This window comes from Augochlora pura, chromosome 9 (assembly GCF_028453695.1).
Source record: "Augochlora pura isolate Apur16 chromosome 9, APUR_v2.2.1, whole genome shotgun sequence".
Lineage (NCBI taxonomy): Eukaryota > Metazoa > Arthropoda > Insecta > Hymenoptera > Halictidae > Augochlora > Augochlora pura.
Genome location: NC_135780.1, coordinates 10198109 through 10221951, shown reverse-complemented (window position 1 = coordinate 10221951; position 23843 = coordinate 10198109). Strand labels below are relative to the sequence as shown.

The 23843-nt window shown below is 43.0% G+C and overlaps 1 protein-coding gene across 1 annotated transcript; it reads right to left on the bottom strand.

Moving 5' to 3' along the window:
* Positions 1 to 11: 11 nt before the first annotated feature.
* On the bottom strand, positions 12 to 23843 carry LOC144475433 (uncharacterized). The gene is made up of 5 exons (XM_078191366.1): positions 22706 to 23843; positions 18306 to 18458; positions 3545 to 3727; positions 953 to 1037; positions 12 to 628 (listed from the first exon to the last, which is right to left on the bottom strand). Exons 2-5 carry the CDS (start codon positions 18343 to 18345, stop codon positions 559 to 561), a joined length of 378 nt encoding a protein of 125 aa, XP_078047492.1. The 5' UTR covers positions 18346 to 18458; positions 22706 to 23843; the 3' UTR covers positions 12 to 558.

The following is a 23843-nucleotide window of genomic DNA, read 5'->3' as shown; positions in this document are numbered from 1 at the left end:
TGACAGAAGGGTTAAGAAAACATCAGTTTATTCTTAACTTAGTCACAATTTGGACGAAATATAGAATATATTATTTCCTTACGTTATAATACATAACCGTAAATGAATGTGTTTTGCGTGTTCGAGTGTATGTGTTGGTACGTGGACGTGTGTGTTGTGTATTTGTGAGCGTGTGTGTACATCATATTGTGGCAGCACTAGATAGGCGCCTGAATTCTAACATTGACAGCGAATTTCTGCGTTTACGAGCGCATTCGGGTATAGTCTTTGTGAGAGGTTCCGAATGAAATCGCGCGATAATTGTTTCTCGTTCGCGACGAGCATGCTTGTTTCTACGAAGAACGTTTTGAGTGCGACGACAGACACGAATTTTAAAGATCCCCCCCTGACTATACGACGAACATTTTCCTGCCACTTAAAACGGTCCTGAGTCGCAAGAGAACGGCCGAAGTCCGTCGCGGGGTCGATTCTTGGAGATCATCCTCGTAGAAAAATGCAACGTAGGCCTCCTCGCTGACGTTTCTGCTGGCACCTTGAATTGTCGATCACACGACGGGATCACACCTGCGGCACCTCCGGCGAATTCTGCAGGGCAATCTGCTCGCCTTGCTCTAGCGGTGGAACTTTCCTGAAAATCAAATGTTCACGGTCAATCAAATTATACAAATTCTTAGCCGCGAATCAATTCGTCGATTTTACTGTTTTATAGACCAATCGTACAAAACGTTCTGCAAAGCAACGTTGTACAATTAATAGTCGTCTTAATTCCGAATTTTTATATAGTTTTATATTAACAATTTTATTAAAAGTGTTAAAGAATACTGAATAATACTCGAACGGAAGACAGACTTAACAAATAAACTTTGTTGTACATTTTCGAGGAGTAAGCAATAAAGTCAGATGCGAGAAGTTGGTTTTAATTGGCCCAATTGGGGCGAGACACTTCACCCACCTTTTTCTGTACTGGAAGATGATGTAGACAATAATGGCGTTGCCAACGAAGAGCAGTGCAATTAGGACGGTCGGCAGTACGACATCTGTAAGGTTAAAAGCAGATAGATACGATTAGCGAGAATCTCGCACCATGTGCAGCTTTTTCAGCGGCCTCACTTATGTTAGTTAGCGCACGGCCATCTTGGTGCACGCCTTCGAGCGTGGCACAGTGTACTTTGAACGGACGCTGACTAATCGGTCGAAGTTTGCCGTTAACGCGATCATTTCCGTGCCGAGTTCCCCTCAATCGAGGGTATATCAATTGTAATTAATAGAGAAATCGTGTTTCTCTCTGTGCATGACTATTGCACCGTCACCGGGCTGCTTGAACTTCGAGAACATCCGGCAAATATGAAATAGGTCACCGATTCGTTCTACACGTGTTCTACAATACAAGTTGGCAATTCGTTTTCTCCCACAAAAATATTACCTAATTGTCCGAAAAATATTTATGTCAATCGTCAGTGGAGTCGACTGTTACAATTCAGGACAGAAGTTCAGAGGTTGCAGCCGGAATTAGTAATTCGCGGAGAACCTCGTGACCTCAAACGCGTTTCAATATAGCCATTGAAAAGAAATGCGAGAATAAAGCGAATATCTGTTTCAAGGACAGGGAGAATCGATGCAGCCGAGCTTGAACTTGACCCATTTGTAGCTTTCATGGATGTTAATAAATGTAAATTGAGAGTGACCTTCAGCCCGTATGAAATTAGTAATTGCAGATCAATTCGCGGAGAAATCAACAATGAAAATACAATAGCGATTCTCAATTGTGAAAACGTGAAACGTTCGGGCGATATTTTTAGGCCGATAAAGAAAGAAACATCTTTCTCTGTGTCGCTTGAATTTTTCCCTCGGTGATAAGGTGTAATGTTAATGATCTTCAAGTGCGACTGACCGGGGAGCAAACAATGCAACAATGTAAACAATGAGAGGGTGATAAGTGATAAGGAACCGGGAAGTTTGCGCGAGCTCCCGTTAATATGTGCAATCTCGGTGCTCGCCGCGTTAAATACAACAAAGCAAGGCCAATGGACTGTAATAACATCGATGATTCTTCCGTTATATCAAGAGGCAAGTGCAGCATCGTAATCGCGACGGTCCCTAACTTTCTTCGTATTCGTTCGAGCAGCAAGTGAGAATAATTGCGGATAATTGTGCAACAAACTCGAAGATATCGCTAGGATGTCATCGATATTTAAATTGGCAGATTTTCATTTTAAAAAATTGCAAATAGAAAGTTTTACGTTGAATCAGCATTTAAGGGGCGCGCAAGTCGGCCAATAAAATTCCAAGGAAAAGTGTCAATGTCAACGTTTTATCACGTCTTACCATTTTTATCGTTTTATCATTTATTTATCATCAACTCAATGCTCTTACGTTGTTTTACGTAATAACGTTGTGTAACGCTTTTACGAATGATTCACTCAGATATAAAAAAAAAGGTAATTTATATTTTATAATTCTGAATTGAGATTTGGAAAAAAGCAATGCGGAAATTAAATTGGTGGATGACGTTTGAGAGTAGCTTATAAATCAATACGCAAATTGCGTTATTAAAAATAATAATTGCGATTACATTACGTAAGAACGACGACTGTAATTGTTACATAATAATTATGCTGGCAGACATTTTTCTATGCTCGAACGTCAAAGTATTGCACCTGTTATCACGGTCGCAACAAGGTGACCGGCGAAAATTGGCCATTGCTCGGAAACATTTTTTGTTATTCACCTCCTCGAGAATATATGCAATTATTATGTAGCGATCCTCTCTCGCGTCCGTGTCATTTACACGGCACGCATTAATTACCTAGGGTCAACGGTTTTTTCTCAAATAACTGATAGACTTTTTTCCGTAATGTTTATAAATTATATGCATTGTACAACCTGTGACAATGTCCTTGGTGAAAATTTTAAAAAAGCGTCACGGCATCTGTTAATGTCAAGGTTGTATTCATTACGTAAGTTAAGTATACATAAAGCGAGACTTTTCTTTAAAAAGTGGTCATTGCTTCTTGCCTGGATAATATCTTGTAAATCACGTTTCGTTCGCCGGCTAAGCAACCGCAAAGATTAGATTAAATCGAATCAATTTATTCAACAGACAAATTAAAACCGTCGAGTTCAGAATTCTGACGTTAATTATATATCTCGATAGATTCATTGTTGAATTTAGACAAATAATTCTTCCTGCGATACAATAACCGGCGTGTTAACCGACAACAATAGCGATCTCTTACCACCTGCAATTTCTCCGTGTTAAAAGTTTTCTGAATAGGGGATCTTTTTAAAAAAACTAAACTCGATGGATATTTGCCCTCGTGGGTTTGTTTTGCGGCACAAGGGTTGACGGCGACGCGACGTCGAAGAGGGATGCACGAAACAACAACACGGCCACGAAAATTCAAGAAAATCTCGTCGCACAGAGAAAAACACTTCTTTGTAGTGGGGCAGGAAACTCGGAAACAATATATTGCTCATCGAGGAACAAGTGTTCGACCGGCGATTCGATAAACAACAAAATTTTCAGAGAGCTAGGTTCACTGACCTACGACGTAGTCCGATTGCTTCATCATGGCTGATTGCGACGAATCCATAATCTCCCTGGTGCCGGTTGCGGCTGCGTCCTCGCCTCGCCCGATTCTAACCCCCGAGCCGAGGATATTGTCTCCGGACAGGGATGCCAGCTGGTGGTGATCGTGTTCTGTCTTTAGAATCACCGCCGACGTGGCTGGAAAATCGAGAAACAAAACTGGTTAGCAAACGAACCGATAAACACAATTTACGCGCCGGATCGATTGGCTGCTGGATAACGTTTCGCTTACTCCTCGATACGATCTAATCGTGCAAGCTCACTTATTCTTTATTTTAAACACGAACAACCCTTTGATTCAAACGTTGCAAAAGCTACAACGAAATTGTCAGATTTCTTTTATAATAAGAAAGGATTTGGAGGAGTTATTTCGCGCGTTTGGTTACAATTATATTTGAAATCTTTGGAAGATTTAGATTTGTTATATATCTGTTTTTGTTTCTACGATTGTTAAATGAAATGGCAAGTGGTCGAATGAAAGTGTGGAAAGAACACTGCATGACCGATGCAGTTATTCTTAACGTAGCATACGATAAAGTACTGGTCTCGTGATCCCGTTTCCTGTTTGCAAATTTTAATTATCAACTTTGTGAAATATCGAATGAAATAAGTGAAAGCTTTATCTATCGCTGAAATGCATTTCGAAGGTCAAGGCATCGGTAATTCGTATAAAAATGCTAGTGTTCTCGGCGATACAGTGTTATTGACAGCTCGTATCTGGGCGGCGAATACGAAAAAAGATTGCTGATAACGCGAATCATTGCGATAAAGATTTCGTGCTGTATTGGTAGAAATTTATACTGATTTCGTAATCACCGGACTGGGGATTTCGCGAGTTTGCGACAAAAATGAGTACGCAAGATCTAAGCTAATGAAAAGAGTAAAAGAAATTTTTTTCTGGATCGCAGATCTGCGAACTCGCAATTTATCTAATTCTTGTGATTATTGAAGTGTTTTTATATTTCAGAGTGAAACGCATTCAATACTTTAGTTTAGTTTATAGTTTAAAGAAACTTTAATTCAAGTTTTTATTTTTAAATTCAAAGTTTTATTTTTCCAACAATAATTTGGTTTTCGAAAATGATGAGATATTTCCTTTAAATTTTGTACTAGTATATATCGAAAGAATAAAATAAATATAAAGAAATATACTGAAACAAAATCTATATAAATCTGAAAATATACAAAGATATGTCGGTATTGCACTATCCACGTAATACTATTTGGTGATTGCGCAGTATTGAATTAGAAGAGCGATATTTCTATCAGTTCTCCGCGTGTACTAAAACAATAGGTCCCATATAACACGTGTAATTACGTATTTGCATCGTGGACAATATCTCTATTCAAGCAGCGAAATAAAAAAACAAAAACGGGAGCGTCCCAGTTTCGCGACAGAATATGTACCCCAGGGCGCTGTGCGCGCGCGCGCGCGCGCGGAGAGTGCATATCACCGGGAACGTTAAAATAACCGAGCGCGCCGGCAGCGTCATACGCGAAATGATCCACGGTAAAAACCTGAAACGCCGGGAACTGCATAAGTACCGAAAAACGGGCGAAACCGACAATTAGCGGAGCGTGAATAATATTCGCAAAGTTCCGCGCCGTAATGTTCCACCGGAGCGCGTAAAAACGTCTCTCACTTCGGAACGGCACCGGGGTGTCCGCAAAAAACTCATAAACCCGTCGGGGCGAAAAAGGACCTGTATTTTTCAAATTTCTTCCTAGCTGCAATAACAGCCGGGAAACGGGTTGCAGTTTATCTCTCCACCGACGTGCTGCAATTACTCGGAACTGAATTTTTTTTTCGCGCGTTCGCCCATTTCCACGATAAAGTCTTCTAACTATACACAGAATGAACGACTAATTTTTAATATCTAACACGCGGCTTGTAGTCACTGAATTATACGCGAACACACAATTGCATCGTGCGTGGTTACGCGTAGCCAGGGGAAGATTGCGTCATTGAATCGTGCAGAGAGAAAAAAGAACGGCAGCGAATTAATAAATCAATCGCAGCGCTTGATCTCTAAACACGGTTAACGATAACCCAGCGTTTTCGCGTTCGAGATATAGCTTCCCACTCTTGGTTTCTCCCGCGAGAATTTCAAATTCATCGAGCGACGAAGAAACGTTCGTCGTTCTATCCGAATTTCTAACACGAGTCGCGCGATTTTGTCAGCGAACGACTGTTCCCGGAGCTCGTCCCACATAAAATAAACGATCCGTATCCGCGGAACGGCTTCTGTTTTTAGGGCCGCTCCCTCCGATAATCTCCGTACCAATTCGCTCGTAAAATACGTTTACGATCCCCGTCGTCGGTTGCCGTTTCGTATTCCCCGGAAGCTAGCACGCGACCGACGACGGCCCTCCTCGAGCCGTTTCAGCTTCGAAATCTACGAGCAGTTCGAACGGTTTCGAACCGGAGACTGTTCCCGAGCTGACGGGCGAGAGCAGCCCCAAGCTCGGCTGCCCGAGGCACGAATCATTTCAATGTTTGAATTGCCCTGAATGCTACCTTTGTCCCGCTTTCCCACAGTCGCCGAGCCCTTAAATTGCGCGTCTGACTCCCTGCCAGCTCGGACCGAGCAAACACGTCATTCACTTTAATTAACACATTCACTTGCCGCCCGTTATTTAATATATTTATTTAATCTACGATCCGTTCGGCTGTGGGTTTCTCGGGCGACCTTAGAAGTCGTTTTTTACGATGGCTTGTATTCAACTCTGAGATATCACTAAAATTATTCTGTCACCTTCTAAAATAATCTTTATATCAACAATCGATTTTAGAAAAATTGTTGAACATGGAACTATTGATACGAATCACAAGAGTTAATTTGGAATATATAAAATGCAATTGGTCGCTTAAAATGGAAATACTGTACACCGGAAAAATTGTTTCAGATTTACAGTTAAAATGGCTTCGAGTGCGAAGGGTTAAATGCGTTTCAAATACTCTGGCTAAATTGAAATTGACAAATCATTTTAAATACAAGCAGCGATATCTAAAACATATTTAAGTAAATTTATATAAATTTTATATTTAAATGGATCTTAGCGAATTATGCTAGGATCTCTACACAGCGTACGATGGTAACGACTCCGTCGATGTAGTCGCATCATTTATGCAGATAGTCACCGAGTTTATTAATACCGATCGTCGAGCGATAAGAACGTTGCTTACGTGTCCGCCCTCGAGCGTATCGAACTTGTTCTTAATGGATTCGTAAGAATAAAAAACTCCGAGTCGTGAAAGGCTATTTAACGCGATTGCATAATAAGAGAGTTAAAAATCTTCAAGAGCAACGACGCCTGTTACTCGTTTCTTTGCATGACGTGAAATGTTGAGAATAACTTATGGTACATTGTCCTGATAACAATGATCCGCGATCTGGAACGTCGACGGTAGTTTTTCTATCGGAAGAATGGCTTGGGAGGACGCCAATGCTCGCAGTTCAGACGAAACCGTACGAAAACCGCGACGCTAATGTGTTTATCGGTCTACTTAAAGTATGTGTGCCGAATCCTCTGATGCAATAAAGGGTATTTGAGCGATTGGAAAGCGGAAATATTTAAAACCGACACTTTTACTAGTTTTTCAATTTTAATCCTCACTTGTCCAAGTAACACAATCGCGAGATAAGTTTCTCAGACCACAGAATCACTCGTTGTTAAACGGTAAACAATAATTGCTCTTCTATTACCTCTAAGTTTCTTTTATCAATTAAGTAATTTCTAATTTATTAAGTAACTTCAAGGAACACTGTTCTTACTCACCGCGCGAGATTGTCCACGCTCGCCGGCAATTAACGAGCCGCGAAGCGAGATTCAACGACGCCGACTGTTGTTACCATCTTCGCGATGTTTCCACGAAGACGCGCGTTTCTTATCGAATCCGAGGCAGAAACGGAAACAAACCAGTTTACGAGCCCGCGACACGTCGCAAACCCGAAATTTATTACGCTGCTATCGCTAACTTGGGCGCGTTAAACCGTCACGCGGCGATGATAATTTCTGCCGGCCGGTGACGCATTGCGTTCGAAATAATGGCGGAATCGGATCCATAAATACGGTAGATAATATTTTAGGAGATATGGACGGGACGAACCGGATTCGGACGGCCTACGCGGCTCGTTGTCGAGACTCCTCTGTAATCGGAACGAATCGAGGAAAGCGTCGTGTCTCGTCGGAGTTAATAGGGAAATAATATCTCAAGCGTATGGTTAAAAATTTAGGGTAAAAATGGAGGATCAAAGAATCTATAATAATATTAATAATAACAATTGTAAAGAGTTTAAATTGTGAAAGAATTTTGATTTTAAGCTTATAAGCGAGTTGTGCCGTAAAGCTATTAATTGTTAGAAATAGAAACTAAATAGCAAACTAAAATTGGAAGAATTGGAAAATACCAAGATATTATTTTTAAATTATTCGAGTAAATTAAAAATAATTCTTTCGATTTTTCTAATACTTCGTACTGCAACAACGCGTTTTTGTCGTAAAGGCATAGAATCTAGCGGTAATTAATTACGCGAGATAATATTAATCGACCTTTATTCGTCCAAGAAAACTTAAGAAGGCGCGGTTAGATTAGTTATCGCATCAGTACGTTTCATGATTCAACCACTCCGTGGAATTGCACGGGAAAAGTGGCGGAGCAAGGGTACAAGTGCGAAGTCGACCGCGATGACTCGGCGAACGGTACCAACATAAGAAAAGAAACAATTAAATGGGAAGGATAACAGATTTTCGAATCGCAGCCACCCGCGAGCACGTCGCTCGCGCGCCGGTGTTTTCGAAAGGGGTGAACGCGGTGCAACGGTCACCGTGCGCGGCTCCGTTGCAAAAAACTCGCCGCTGTATTTACCGTTTCCTCGCGGCGCAGTTTAAATGCGTACCGTTGGAAAAACGAGTAAAATACGAGCGCTCGCTGTTCCCTGGTCTCGTAAAACAGAGAAGGGATCCTACTTCTGCAGAAGGCGGTCGAGATTGTTGGAGAATTCTGACGCGGCATTTGTTTGTAAATAAGGGTAATGGACTTGGTGACTGTGGGGCGAACCAATTGCTGTTTATTTATGGTCGAGCACAATTAACTTTATATTTATGGAATAAGACGTATCGTGTTCTTTTATTTAGATTTAATTGATTCGTTAAAATTGAACATGTAAAAGACTTGTGTTGTTCAAAGGAAATTTTATGTTTTTAGGAAAATTTATTTCGACGAAAGGAACTTTGTAATTTATTGTTTAAAAGTGCTTAAACAATGTTATTTAAATTGTTAAAATACTGTTTAGCAGCGATAACTTTTGAGGATACAATAATTGGTTTCGCCGACTCCGATAAATATAATAGTTTAATTTATTTCGACGAAAGGAACTTTGTAATTTACTATTTAAAAATATTTACAATAATTGGTTTCTCTGACTCGGATAATTGTAATAGACGGTTTACAGCGACGCGAATGATTCGTTCTTTGAATATCTCCGACAGCGACGACCGTGATTCCATTACCCTTAATTTCGCAGATATCGATCCGTCCTTATCCCGGCCAATTTGTCGATAATCGAACTTTTCCGAGCTATCGAACAGCAATTGACCCGGTTTGGAGCGATATTTTCCCGTCGCACCTCTATCGATCCCCCCACATCCGCGTCGCATTTATCAGCAGCTAATTGAAACGCCGTATTATCGGGTTGTTAATGGATTGATCGCGATTTACGCAAATCGAAGTATCTGTAAATGGCACGCTGCACTCCTGTCGCGTTTAAACTGTTTATTCGCACCGCTCGACGGGCTTCGAACGTATTTTGGACCGAGCTGCTGAACAGCGATTGCTGACATCTTGACAGATCGTTGTTGATACGCGGACACCGCGGGTACCCGTTGTTGTACATTGCGTACTGGTTAATGCCTGTCTGTTCATTTCATCGCCAATTTATTATTTTCGTTTGTCGCTTCGACGCACGCTGCTGCCAGAACATTTCGGACCTCCTTCACCGTTTTATATGTTAATTATACATAGACTGTACAATTAGACTGTATATAGTCACGATACGACATAGTTAAGCATTATTTGAGCAAGAGTTTATTCGAACAATTCGAATCAAATTTTATTCTTATAATATATTGGATAAGTTCTTCGAATCAGTATAATATATCGAATAAGTTCTTCGAATTAAAGTTTATTTGAACAATATATTGAATAAATTCTTTGACCAAGATTTTATTCAGATAATATATCGAATGAAATTGTATTCGAACAATATTTCGAATACATTCTTCAAATGAAATTGAATACGAGCAATATATCGAACACATTCTTCAAGTATAATTGAATACGAACAATATATCGAACACATTCCTTAAATAAAATTTAACAGGAACAATATATCGAATATATTCTTCAAATAAAATTAAATCCGAACGATATATCGAATGAATTTTTCCAATAAAATAGAATGCGACCAATATATCGAATGAATTCTTCCAATAAAATTTTGCTCGTTATATAAACTCTGTAAAACTTTGTAGCACGTCACTACTGAATAGAAACATTTAAACGCAGACTAGAATAAATTATAGAAACAAATTAGCATACGCTGGTGGAAACACATTGATAATCGGGGTCGTTTCAAGAAGCAAAACAGTCGTACGAGTATTCGCTATTTCGCAAGAAAAAGAAGAAAGGATTTGGTTCGCAACTCTAAAGACTTCTCTACGATAAAACAATGGAGCGCGTTCGGTTCTCGTTCGGTCTCATGGTCGCTCGCGCATCGGAGCATTAGGCATGAGCAGCGCGTACCCTTGCGAAATCCTCCGTTATCAACTGAATAACAGCGGCAATTCGATGACCGATACCGGGGGAGAGCGAGGCTAAGAAAGAATGAAACACGATTGCGTGAGAATCGAACGATCCGTTATCGCTGGTTGGATGTGGGAAGATTTTGATGAGGCATGCTGATCTATCACGGGTCACCGGGCATCGCTGCTCCGTTCTACAACTGTATCGTTGCGCGATTCACGACGGCTCCACGCGCCGTTCACGTTCCACCGTTCGCGGTCCCGGACAACTCGGATGGAAAAAGGAAAGCTCTTCTTGCTCGCGCTCGCGAAAAATCATTCAATGGAACCGAAGCCCCGCAACCTTTTTTGCATGAACGAGCACACCGCTCGGCGCGTTAACCCTTCCAAGACTACGGAAGAAGGTCGCGAGCTGATTTTCGAGCAACTCGCTTCGTAACGCCATTGTCTCTACAGAATTAGCTTCTGCTCGCTATTCCAATATTTGTATAATTTCTACAACCGTTTGAATAAGCTTCCTATAATTTATTTTGATAACTTCCATAAATAATTTTGCCTTGCTTCGTTCTTATAACGTTCCGTTATTTTATTCTATTTCTTACGCGCAGCTTATTTCGTTTATATATCAAGCATCAACGGGTTAAATGCTTTCTAATTTCTCCAGAAAAATTCAACGCAATAGCAGCGATAGTAACAGTTAAAAAATAATACAGTTGGACAGTCGTAATTTAGAACAGTTTAAAAATTCGAAGCATTTTATAATTTTCGCGAAAAAACCACACGATTCTATAAAGATATTACGGATCGATATTACTTATCGAGCAATCGGCACGCTGATCTTTGGACTCGCCGCAGATAGGTAGCCAGAAAATGAGTTGCGCTCCGATAAAACGCGCGATTGTGCAGCAAGTGAAACGATCCGATCTGTTGCGAGATCATCGCGATAAACGTTTTCCACGGCGTGGCGTTGCGCGAGCATTGTTTTCGAAGAACGTGGGAAAGCAGCGGAGCTGCAATTTCGAGACGGCGCGCGCTCGAGATTGCCAGCTCCGCTATCGGTACTTATTTCGGGTGAGACCAGAATGAAAACACGAGATCTCTCGCGGCTGAATGAAATCTTATCGCGGGACGGCCGCGGCCGGATTGCGCCGAACGTTCTTGTTTTTCGAACGGTCCTGACCCAGCGAACTCTTCCCTCGCCGGATCCGATTCGGGAATTTCGAAAACAACAAACAATTGGGTATGTATAGTACAGTATAATTGGTATGGTACCCGGTCGCAGATAATGATTTTCTTATCGCGAGGGTCGCCGGTCTGCAGCACGGAAGGTGTGCGCCACGAACGAGCGTCACTTTGGCCTTTGGTCATCGTTCAATCAGCCGCAATTGTCGGTAACCCTCTAATTCACTTTAATCCTTGAGCGATCGCACGGTCGAGATGCCACTTGCAGGGCCGAACGGCTCCTCGAGTGCGACGCAAAATTGTTTCGAGGGGCGCAGCGCGGCCCGGGGATCGCTAATTCTTCACCGAAACTCAGGATTCCATCGAATATTTCTGATACTTTCTAATTCACGGTTTCCGGGGTCGCCGACAACGCGACTGAATCCGAAAATTTGTTATTCAAACCGGCGGCTTTTATTTCCATAAAAAATGCGTCGATAGCTTCTGAATATTTATAAAACATGCGCAGCAAATCCTCGAATATGTAACTCTCATCGCGGACGTGAATTACACGACTGTGAAAGGTACTTGTGCATACTGCAATTAGATGACTCAGGGGAATTGTTATGCGGTTCATTGATTTTCGGAAAAACTACCGCTAATTTTCACGGTACTTATCGGCGCTTCTTATCGTAACAGCGTTGCTATGCTGAATACCAAGGTTATTATTTTTTTACTTTCGTTTTTAATAATACAATATTTTTCCAATGGAATTAATGAAATGTGCATTTTTCTACGCTGAGTTGAATTATATGTAAATTATTTCGACAACAGAACTGTGTTCCATAGTAGACAACTTTTTTATTATTTAAATCAACTATTTTATTATTTAAATTTATTTGGATACATTTTCATCTCGATCAATTTTCATTCGATAATAAATAAATCCTGTCAGGCCTATAAACGACTGTAGTCTATGTTAAACTGAATAAACTCGAAGCTACTGAAATTTTTACTACAGTTTGTGTACACCATGTCACAGAGAATTGGTTAAGGTTCTTCAATCCCACTTTTCTTTACAAAAAGAACATTTTCTCATTACTAAAAGGTTTAGAATAACGTCCACAAAATTCGAATCGGCGGAAAAAATGCAGTGTCCAGAATTTTATCTCTCCAACAGCTCTTTTAGCCCGACGCAACTCCTTCTCCCTAACCAGCCAGAATCATTCAGACCGCATTCTCGCGGAAACAGAATCGAGCGCTCCGGAATCACGTTATTTGCGAAATCTAGCAGAAAGATAAATGCAGCGAGGTACGTCGAGAGCTTTTATTCCCGGGACGTGGTCGCGTCCTCGTGACGCATGATCCGTCATAGTTCCAGCGTTGAATATTCAAGCTGCGACTTCGACCGTTCGTTCGTGCTTGCAACAGCCGGGACGCGGACATTTAAATTTCAAAAATCGATGAATTTTCGTGCGGCAGAAGTGAAAGCGACGACTCAACGGCGAAGCTCGGCGCGCGGGCTCCTCAACCTAGTTTCGCACTTTCTAGCACGAGAAAACAAGAACTAATTGCCGGTATCTGTCGCACGGTTCGCCTTCGAGTCCTTAGCGAGCCTGTTTCGGGCGACTCCCGGGCTCCGCTTCCGGCCGGTGTTATCGCGCCGATCCGAGCACGGTGCGAAAATCGCCGATCTCGTAATTGCATTGTGCTCGCGAACAGCCTTGGCGATTACCGTTGCCACGGACTGCAATAGTAATCGCTGATGTCTTGTTCGCGGCCACTCAATGACTCTATTTGTTGTGCAAAGAACGACATTGTCCACAGATATGACTCTATTTGCGGATTCGCGTCGATCCGCTGCGGCAAACATTTCAGTTATCTTTGGAAACGATTCTACGCTGATAGAATCTTTTTTCAATGCCATTCATGTAATATGCATGTTGCTGATAATCCCTATAGGGGCTTTATAACTCGGTAAAAGGAAGAATCATTTTTTTCAAATTTAGACTGAATGATTCGAATCTGCTTTACATATTAAAAGGTCTGCTTTACTGCACAGTAACTAAAATACTTTTGTTTTATTTTATTACCATCGAAATAAGCTTTTCCTTATTTTGTGATTCTGCAAAGAGACTCTTGCATGGAAAATACTTGAATAAATTGCATTACTGAAGCAAACTTTACAAAGAAAACTGTATAAAATCTAGATAAATTCGATCTCACTTTTGTGAAGCAATACACGCTAGTTACTATTATTGCCCGATACGTTCAGCGTTAGAGTGATAAGGAAATATAAGAGACTCGTTTTGTAACGTTTTTATCTTTCGGATCGAGAACTGAAAAAATATGTTATGTAGATCTCGTTAACTCGTGATGCATAGCGGATTATTGAAATTTTGCGCTTCAAGCAAACCCGAGCTACAATTATAATTACGAATGGTAATTCATCCGGACAGGAATATTCGATCGACCATCGTTTCGAGAGACGCAAAAAGAACGTCGCGATCGAAGGTGTAAATTGACGCGAGCCGCGAGGAGGATTCCATTCATAAGAATAGATTTATGAGCGGCGAAAATGACGCCGAAAATTGCATCACTCGGACAAAACGCAGAGCCTAATTTTAGCGGGCGGCTCTGTTGATCAGGGCCGATATTACAACATCGTAAGGGAATCAGGAGCAGGATCGCGCAGAACTTCGACCGCGTTGCATCAGTCACGTATACCGCGCGCAGAGAGAAAGACTTCTCGGCGCTGGAAATTGCAAGGTCGATGACGCGTTGCATCGCGATCGCTGGAAATCGAGAGACCATGGGAAAAAAAGGCACGTGTCTCTGTGGAAAATGTGAGCGAGGCGAGGATATTTTACGGACGAGCGATCGATTTTTTGGGATAGGTTCGAGATAAACCTCTCCTCTCCATGTTTACTGTACGTCGCACAAGTGACAATTTTATCGGCTGGGAAGGTGACTTTCGGGTCGCTTTAGATATAGTCGGACACTTTTCACTATAGCATCAATTTTAAAACATCGAACCGAATAACCAATTTTTTTTATATCAAAGCATCCCCAGTTTACCGAACTAGCATCGAACAATATTTTACGAAAATTAAAATTTATTGCCATGTACCACAAATGAACAAACTTTTATTCAGCGAATAATTGAAATTTAAACACCGCATTTTCAAAATGCTATCAATTAAAAATTTCGCAATTGCTTTACAAGTTATTTATATCACTCTGCAAAACGATTTAACTATAGCATTATGCTCGATAAATGAACTAAAATTAACCAAAGGCAGAAAATAACAAAAGATCTAACGTAAACTTGATTCGTTCGCTCGAACAACTATTCATCGGAGCAAGATTTGCCCGGAGAGAGATCGTCGAACGTAAACTCGATCTGTAATCGACGAGATCGAGTTCATCGCTCGAGCGAAACTTCGCGAAGACCGTTCGGAAATGATTTCCGAAGTCGACGTTATATTCTCGAATTCGATTCTCGAATGGAAGTCCAACCGTGTAATAGCGCATCCAATTGAACAGAAGAGAGTTATTTGTTCGGGGCGTCATCTTCTCGTCGATTTATCTCGGTGAACTATTAATCCAACGAAGTTCCGAAACTGCTACGGTGAAACTTAGTTCGGCGAAGTCGAAGTCTCTAACTATCCAACGAATTTTTCAGGGAGCTCCTTCCCAGACGATGATTTACCGAGCTATTTTCTGGATAACTTATCAAAGTCTCGGCTGAACAAGTATCCCTTTTCCTCGACGAATTTCCCAGGGTAGTTTTCCATCCTCGGCAAAATAGGGTAGGTGACCAGTTAGTGTGCTTTTGGAAAGCTACCAGGCATAATTAATTTTATATTCATCGACATATTTAATTTTATTCAATTAAAACTAAGTAATATAGAAGAATAATAATATCGAGTTTTAGAATTCATTTTAATTTTTCTCTATAATAGAGTTTGCCTGAATAAAGAAATATATTAAACCATTTCTAATATAAGCAGCCTCATGATTTCAATAATTATAAAATAATCTCACGGCTAAATATTTCAATTAAAAATATTAAATACTTAACCACCTCATAAGTATTGAGTTAAAATATTAAAATTTATTTATACAAAACCCTACGCTATCTAAATTCTAAGAATATATAATTTAAAATCGCTCAGAAATAATGACAAGCCACAATGGATAAACCAAAATTTTATCGAAAAACTTAACTTTAACATAAACCAAAATATCATAGAAAAATATTTATATAAAAAATATTAAATTTAACAAAACCTTTTAATTCAATTTAATTCGAACAAAAAATCGTCCATCTCATTCCAGCTGAAAGTTCCACGTTCTCGACCTAAACCTGGCCATTTTTGTCAATTGTTCACCGTAGCAATTGTTAGAAACGTTCGAAGGGAATTCCATTGCTGAGTGCACGCGTGCCGTGTCAGCTGAATACGAGTCCGATCGATGGAAGTCTCGAGTCGATCGCCGCTTTCGGTTGTTCGATTGAAGCGACACGCGAAATTCAGGATCGTCGTCGTGAACCGGAGCGTTCCCGATCAAATTTTCGCGGATAACGCGAACGGTGCACGTGCGCCGGTGACGTAACCAGCCGCTAGAACATTTTCGTCCGGGCTCGGATTCGCATCGCTCGTACACGTGATCCTGTGCAACGACGCTGATTGCACGTTCCGCGGCAAGTATAAATAATTCGATTAATATGACCGCTGCACGGATCACGTCGGAAGCGCTAGCACGTTCGTGCCGTCGAAGGGAACTCTTTGTCGACTGCTGTCATTCTCGGTTTCCACGGAATACCATTGCCGCGTACGTGGAAGCGTATCCGACGACATGTCAGACTTGATTGCGAAATACAGAAATATTAATTGTATCAGCAATGTTTCGAGGCTTTTGATATATAAACTCTCGTCCTCTAAAAACCGACTGAAATTGTTAACTCGAGCGTGTCGAATTTTTTACAATTACGCTGATTACAGCTGTCTCTTGTTCTTCATTTTCCACGAGCGAAAAAACATATCTGTTTGCTGTGCGTTTGACACAGATTGATGCACCCACGTTTTGCCTAACCGAGTACAATCGTACTATGACAATGTATGATTTGATTTAAAACAGTGAACAGTATTTTTTAGTAGCATCACTTGGTTAAACGAAACATCTTGTATGCATCTGTGAAACCGTGCAATAAAAGATCCGCATTTTCATTTAAAGGAATCATCCAATTGTTAATTGCGCATGCAGAGAAGCACATGAAAGAAATCTAAAGTCTACAGACGTACCGCGCAAATAAATTTAATTAATCACATTCACTTGAACTTTGTACGTTTTCTATAATAACGTATGCTTGAATGAAAAAGTATATCTAAATATTTATGACAGAAAGCTTTTTATAACATCAGGTATTGTATCGGAGAAATCAAATTTAGCGTGAAAGTAGTCGCAACGGAGGGATAAAGGAGACTCCCTTTGAAGGCACGGAGGGCTCCCTTTAAGCCTGTTGCAATCGTAAATGATAAATAAATAAACCTGCTCGCAGCCTTTAAAACAGTCACGTGTTAACTATGGCAGAGCGATTACGAGCTAAATGAATCGAAGAAAACATTGATTAACATTCAGAGGACTTTCGCGACGTATTTAACTCCCTCGACAAACAGATGCGGCAACGCAACCGAATTATTTAACCGCGAATAGCTTGAATTTGCCATGCTATTTCTGCCATGCGCTTTGTAAATAGAAGAGACGTCAAGCGATCTGAATAACTGATGAGGTAAACTGCAATTGGCGGTGTTCGGAGCGTTCCTTTCGAGCAAGAAACGACATCGAAAGCGTCTCATTACTCTCGGCAAACGAGAAGCAATTGCCACCGGCAGAAAGTGTTCGATCGAGACCAGCGTCGCACGAAAATGCTCGCAGGTATATCTGTGGTCTGTAACGAAAAACGGCGCGACAGTCACAATTTTCCAAAGATTTCATTTAACCCGCTTGTTGAATCTAGTTGGATTTAAATTTCATAGACTGAACGAAATTATGCGATTCGAGACGCTGCAACGAAGCGTCGTCGATCAGAAATTTCAGCGACGATATCACTGAATAATTCTGATGTTAAAACATGTGACTCGCGGTATTCTTCTTTTCAGTCACGGATATTTGACGCGGAACATTGTCAACGACGCGCGTAATTGTTGCAGAAATAATCATCTGCTATAGCTGTGCGAGCTTTTCCGCGTACAGAATGCTATTACGATCGAACAGTTGCGGAAACAATTTACTTGTCTTTCAGCAAGAAAATGTCATTGCTTCCGCAAGCGTTCTGATGCGTTCCTGTATCTTTTCAAAAGCGTGGCCAAGAGATTTAGCCGCATTGTTTTACGTAACAGAGTGCAATATAAACGGTGTAACGCATCTTTATATTTATACCTGCTATATTGTTTAAATTATTGTTTGATTATACTTTCTCAAGCGAGGATCCAAGTGTGAAATAACAAAGAAAAATTCTCATCGAACACTTTTTGCCAGAGCTGTCCCAAAAGTTCTTCGTGCAACATTGTAATCAATTATTTTTTTAAATGAACGTGATAATTTAACCAGCAATCCGGGTTGCAAATCGCCCGCACAACAGTTTCAAACGGCGACGAGCTTTCGGGACAGCGCGGCTAAGATCGGCGTGAGCGCTAATGATCGCGTGAAATTCGGGCGCGAGACGTGAATCAACCGTGACACTCACTTATCAGGTTCCTGAAGGTGTCGGTGAATATTCGTATCATGGTGAAGAAGGATCGTCGAGAAGCTCCTTTCACGGTCTCCTCCTTCTGTTACAAACGAATTCGTCGTGTTTCCGCGGTCTCTGTCAGCTGCCGCATGCCACCATAACGCGTTCCTGCACGACACTTTCGTTAAAATCGCACAGCTCCCGCTGCTCCTCGAACAATACTACTATAGCATCAGTGGGCCCGCGCGTTCGAACGACTCCGCGGAGTCTCTCCCCGAAAGCCTCTCCTCTCCTCTCCTGTCCTCTCGTCTCCTCCACCGTCTCGCCGCGCTTCGCGATCCTTCCTCCTATTCTCTCGTTTCGCCGCGATCTATATATCCGTCTTTACCTCGAATTGCGACCGCGAGTCTCTCTCTGTCTCTCTCTCTTCGTGCCCTTCTCCGGCACCTATTGGAAACAACTTCCCGTCGGATTAACCCGCTCGAGTTGATCCTTCAAGTGGATCACGAGTCTGCGACTACCCGACTAATCCTACCGAGCCAAGGATCTATTATCTCGGCCAATCAATCGTTCGAGCCCAGCGAGACAGATAGAAAGAAAGAAGAGAGTGCGCGCAGCTCTTTTTATCCCGGATCGCTGCCTCGCGAATGATTAGTCTCTCCACCTTTCGTTCTAACGAAAATATCGCACCGTTTCGGGTCTTTGATCCCGCGGAAATCCCTCTCGGAGTCTTCGAAGCTCGCGGAGCCTTGGACGATATATCAACGTTCTCGAGTTCAATTTAGCAACAATTCTGAGAGCAGAGGCAAATATTGAGCCGTCGTTGCCGCGGATGATAAGGTCCTGCGGAGGTGTCCTCTCGACGTCCACCCTCCGTAAATGGCACACTCCTCGAAGAACGCCGCTGGCAGACCTCTCCTCCACTTTGCCGAACTATCGAGCACTCGTTCAAGATCGTCGACGAACGACCGTCACGGACTCATTTTTCGAGAACCGCGAACACGGAACGACACTGCCGACAGCAGCTCTTCTCCTCCTCCACCGTGGGGATCTATCGTGCACGTTCCTTCGCGCCTTTCCTCGCTCGATCACGGATCGGAAGCGGTGGTATGTGTGCGTGTGCGTGTGCGTGTGGCAGGCGGTATCGAGCGACGGGATATCGAAAGCGATCGAACTCTATCAACGTCGGAGTGACGGATTCTTGAAGACGCCGCGGAGCGGAGCGGATAAACTGAGCGGGATCGACGCGATTTCATCGGCTTTATTATCGGCGGGAGACGCGTGGCACGGCGGAGCTACGCCTCCGCTCGTCTGCGACGCCCTTTGACCTCAGCGAGCGCAGCGAAAAAAAAAAAGGAGGCGCGCTGCGGAGTCGGAGGGAAAGCGAGCGGGTTCCCGGGACGTTATCTGTTATCGGTTGTCTTCGCGCGATGCATCGACCTCGGGGCCCGCCTTTGTGCGAACGAGAGTCGCCGATGGGATCTCTGCCCGGGACTCACCGACTGCAACCCGGCTTCGGGGAAATTCTTATCCGCGAGGAAGTTGAAAGACTCGGACCGAACGGTCTCCATGCTACGGCGACCGGGTCGGCAGAAGCGGAAAAATTATCCCGATTGTTCGCCGAGGAGAAATGTCGAACCCTCTGCACTCGGTAGATTTTTCCGATGGGACGAATGTGTGTAGCAGCTGGGGCAAATGTGTGTGTGAATCTCTTTAAAAACGGTATAAGCTATTTTATAATTGGCTAAATGACTCGAATTCTTTCTAGGGAAAAAAAGAGCTAGTTTATTATATATGAGTATAATATTTTTTTAAATTTTGCTATTACTTGGAATAATTAGATGAAATAAATAGGTTAGAAAAGTAGAGTTATTTTTATTCCTTTCGATCATTCCAAGTTGATTTCTTTTTAGATGACAGAAGGACTAGCCTGTTACATAATGACTAGAATAATTTATTTTAAATTTTATTACTTGGAACGTCGATATAAAATACGTTAAAGAACTAGAGTTCTTTTATTTCTCTCTGTTATTCCAAATAATAGCAAAATAAATAGAAGCGTTATTACTCTTCTATAACTACGCTATTACTTGACATGCCAAAAGGAATACAAAATGAAGTAATTAGATAATGAAATAAATGATATATAAATATTTATTAATAAACGAATAAGTCACCGTATCTGCGACAGCCGAGTGCAAAGGGTTAACCAAGAGAGAGAAAAAGATCCGAGGAGGATTTCTTCGGGATTTGTACAAATTTTCAACGTGACTGAAGCCGGTTTGGGTTCGAAACGTGCCTAGCATATCCAGACCGATTAAACTCTGAAGTTTCGATCCTAACAGATCGACGGACCATCGTCGAAGATAAGCGCACCGAATCGAAGACAGTTTTTTACGAAGCCCGCCTGCATCTCTAGCCAGAGCCTAGGCAGAATGAATAATGCAGCTTCCAGCAGCGAGGTATAACGAATGTCCTGAGACATCTGGATTTTCTTTCCGCCATCGTCGCGGGTTTCCGAATGCAAAACGTTCGGCACGATACCGTACAAGGTTTCCTTTATTCCTGCGAGGCATACCGCGTCCGTTTCCACGCGTATAATCTTATACGGCGATAGAGACAGCCGGGGGAATCTCGGTAACATTAAAGAAGAATTTACTCTCGGCCTTTAATGGATTCCGGGGAAACAGTTCGTGCCACTTTGTGGGGATCCCTGTGTATAATCTCGCGAAATTACATCGGACGTTTCAAGCTCGTTGGACTGTCTTGTTCTTCTGGAAGTTCTGCCATTCTGCTGGCACCGGAGGAAACGGTGTTCTCATTAAGAAGGCAACGTCCAATACGGACTGACAGCCGTCCCAGTCCCGCCCTCGAGACTCCTAATTTCAACTTCTGCCGGTGTTTGAGGCATTAAGGAAGAACGCCGTTGCCGCGGCAGCGAAAGAAACGATTTATTTGAAACGAGCGCGGCTTCGAACAACGCGGAGAGAAGGATAATCCCACCGGTTTATAATGAAACAGCCGATGATGAGCTGGGAGTGCATCCTGTGCAATCAACCTGCGATGCGCGCTGCAATTCGAGTTAGAAAGTAACCGGTTCTTCCTGTAAACTCCAAAATTATACTGCGAAGAAAATCAGTCGTTTCACCTGCTTCCGGTTACTTGCAAATCTGGAGTGTTTGAAATATTCCAGTGTTTGAATTATTCCAGTATTTTAAATATTTCAGTGTTTGAAATATTCCAGCGTGTTAAAATTCGATCAGAAATACTTTCGAGCTCTGAATCAAAACGTTACGTTTCAGACAACTGTCTCGAGCTGCATAAATCGAAATCAATGTCGGAAAATGTTTCGGGCATGGAGGACCTTGAACCCGTTTGTCGTTGAAATTGATAAGAGTGTGACGACGCTGCCAACGCGATGAATAAACGCGCGGGGCGTCTTGGATGACGAAGACGACCCTGAGCTAACAACGCCACATGGCCTATCCTTATCCCCGCTTTCTTGCTTCCACACACGTTCGACGTTCTTTATGCTGGCAGCGCTTCCAAGAACACCTCTCGCTGCTGAAAAATCTACTCCGATCGACCCGGTTACGAACCCATCGCCCATCGAAATGAAAATATCGTCGAACCAACCCCTACGGAATTTACAATCGAACGTCGACCCTCTGCAGACAACTTGATATCGCTTCCAGACCAAAAAGATCTCATTTCGTCGATTTAATCTCTATTTTCAATCTTTATTATCAAATTCCTAGGCGGACGAGACAATCGCTACCAAAATAATACCAAATCAACCATTGCGAGGTTTGTCTAGACTTATCGATAATTTCACGACTAAAATTACTCTTTATCTTCAATTTTTTTATTAAGATTGTTGACACTAGGTTTACGGAACCGGTAATTAAGTTCCTAATTTTCCATTGTTCAGATCGTGAAGATACATTTATGAGGAATTTATTCTGCCTGCTGCGAATATTACAACAAGTTCCACGAGTTCCAAGATCAGAATAAATGCCTTTTGTTCCTAAACGTATTATCGTACTTTGACGGACTAATATAAAACTGCTGTCGTAAATCTAGCGTTAAACGATCGCGTTCTGTACAATAAAGATTTCTCGGGACCATATGTTCGAGGCTCGACCTTGCAGCGCGACGATCGCGTCGCGTCGATCAACAAGGCTCGTCTGTTCGGAGTATTTAAAGAGAACGACCGAAAACGAAGCGAGCGAGAAAGAGAGAGAGAGAGAGAGAGAGAGTGAGAGAGAGAGAAAGAGGTAGAGAGAGGAAACGTCTCCAAACGTGCCGTTCTCCGGACGGCTTTTGTTTGCCCACTGTGCAACAGTCTTTTTACGGAACGACGCATGGCTTCCGCAAACAGCGTTTCCATAGCGCGACAAGAATATTTCTGGTACCTGATGGTGTTTCCTTCGGTCGAATCGTGGCCGTCCTATTCTACTGCGAACGTGCTCCCCCGTTCCCCTGTGGCGGCGTAGTCCCGTAGATCCCTCGCATCTGAGCCACCTCTCCTCTCGTTTCCGTCGAACAAAGGGCTAATGTTCTCCTTTGTCCGGGAAGAGCATGGGTCTTGGCCACACGCTGGCCTCGGGATGATCGCGCTGACGCGCGCGTGTTTCGGGATTCCCGCGGACTATTTTCGTCGGCCGGATTCAAGGACCGATAATCGGATCGGAGTTTATTTTATTCCCGGCAGACTCTTTGGTTCCGTTCCGCGATCATTCCGCGAAAATACCTGCTCCGCGCACCGCCGAATTCTCGCCCTCGGTATCGTTCTCTGCGCATAGACGAGCCGCTCTCTATCAATTATTCATCGAATCGAGCCGACGGCACAGGGTGTCGTCACGGTTTCTACGGTCGCAACACCGTGACCGAGACAGCTGACCCAACCGTGTGTGTCAACGTCCTCCGGGGCCCTTTTCGGGCGAGCGGGACCGAGCGGGATCTCAGATTCCTGCTCCCGAGCCGACTTTTCTTGTCGGTCCGGCCAACTCCATCGAGAGCCGTCCCCGGTCGGTTCGAACTGGCTTCGCACCGCGCGACGCGGCTGGTCGTTCGCGAAATGCCTGGCGACCGCACCTGGAGGGAACAAAGGGATCTCAGTCCTGGTCCCGGCGCATCGTCCTGGTCTCCGAATTCGAGGTCTCGGTTCGATATCGATTTATCGAGCCGGGCGGGTTGCCGCCGTGTACGAGAGACACCGCTCTATTCCATAGAGGCTGCACGAGCGGGGACACTGTCGACCGAACAGAACCGCGGCCGATTGATCCTCCTGTTCGGGATCGCGAGCGGACCGTTGCCGATGCTGGCCGATAGCAGCTCGTATTCCCACGGGAGTTCGGTCTCGCCTCTGTTCCGTTTCTCCTCACGATATCGCGCGTGCGTCGTGGAGCGTAATCGCGAGGCGTGCGTGCGTGAACGTGAAAGACGGCGACGCGAGCTCTCCATTGATAAAAAGCTGTGGCGATAAGACGGCAAGAGTCGCGTGGTCCCGCTATCAGAAACGCCGACGACGACTGGAGGAACGGCGTTCCC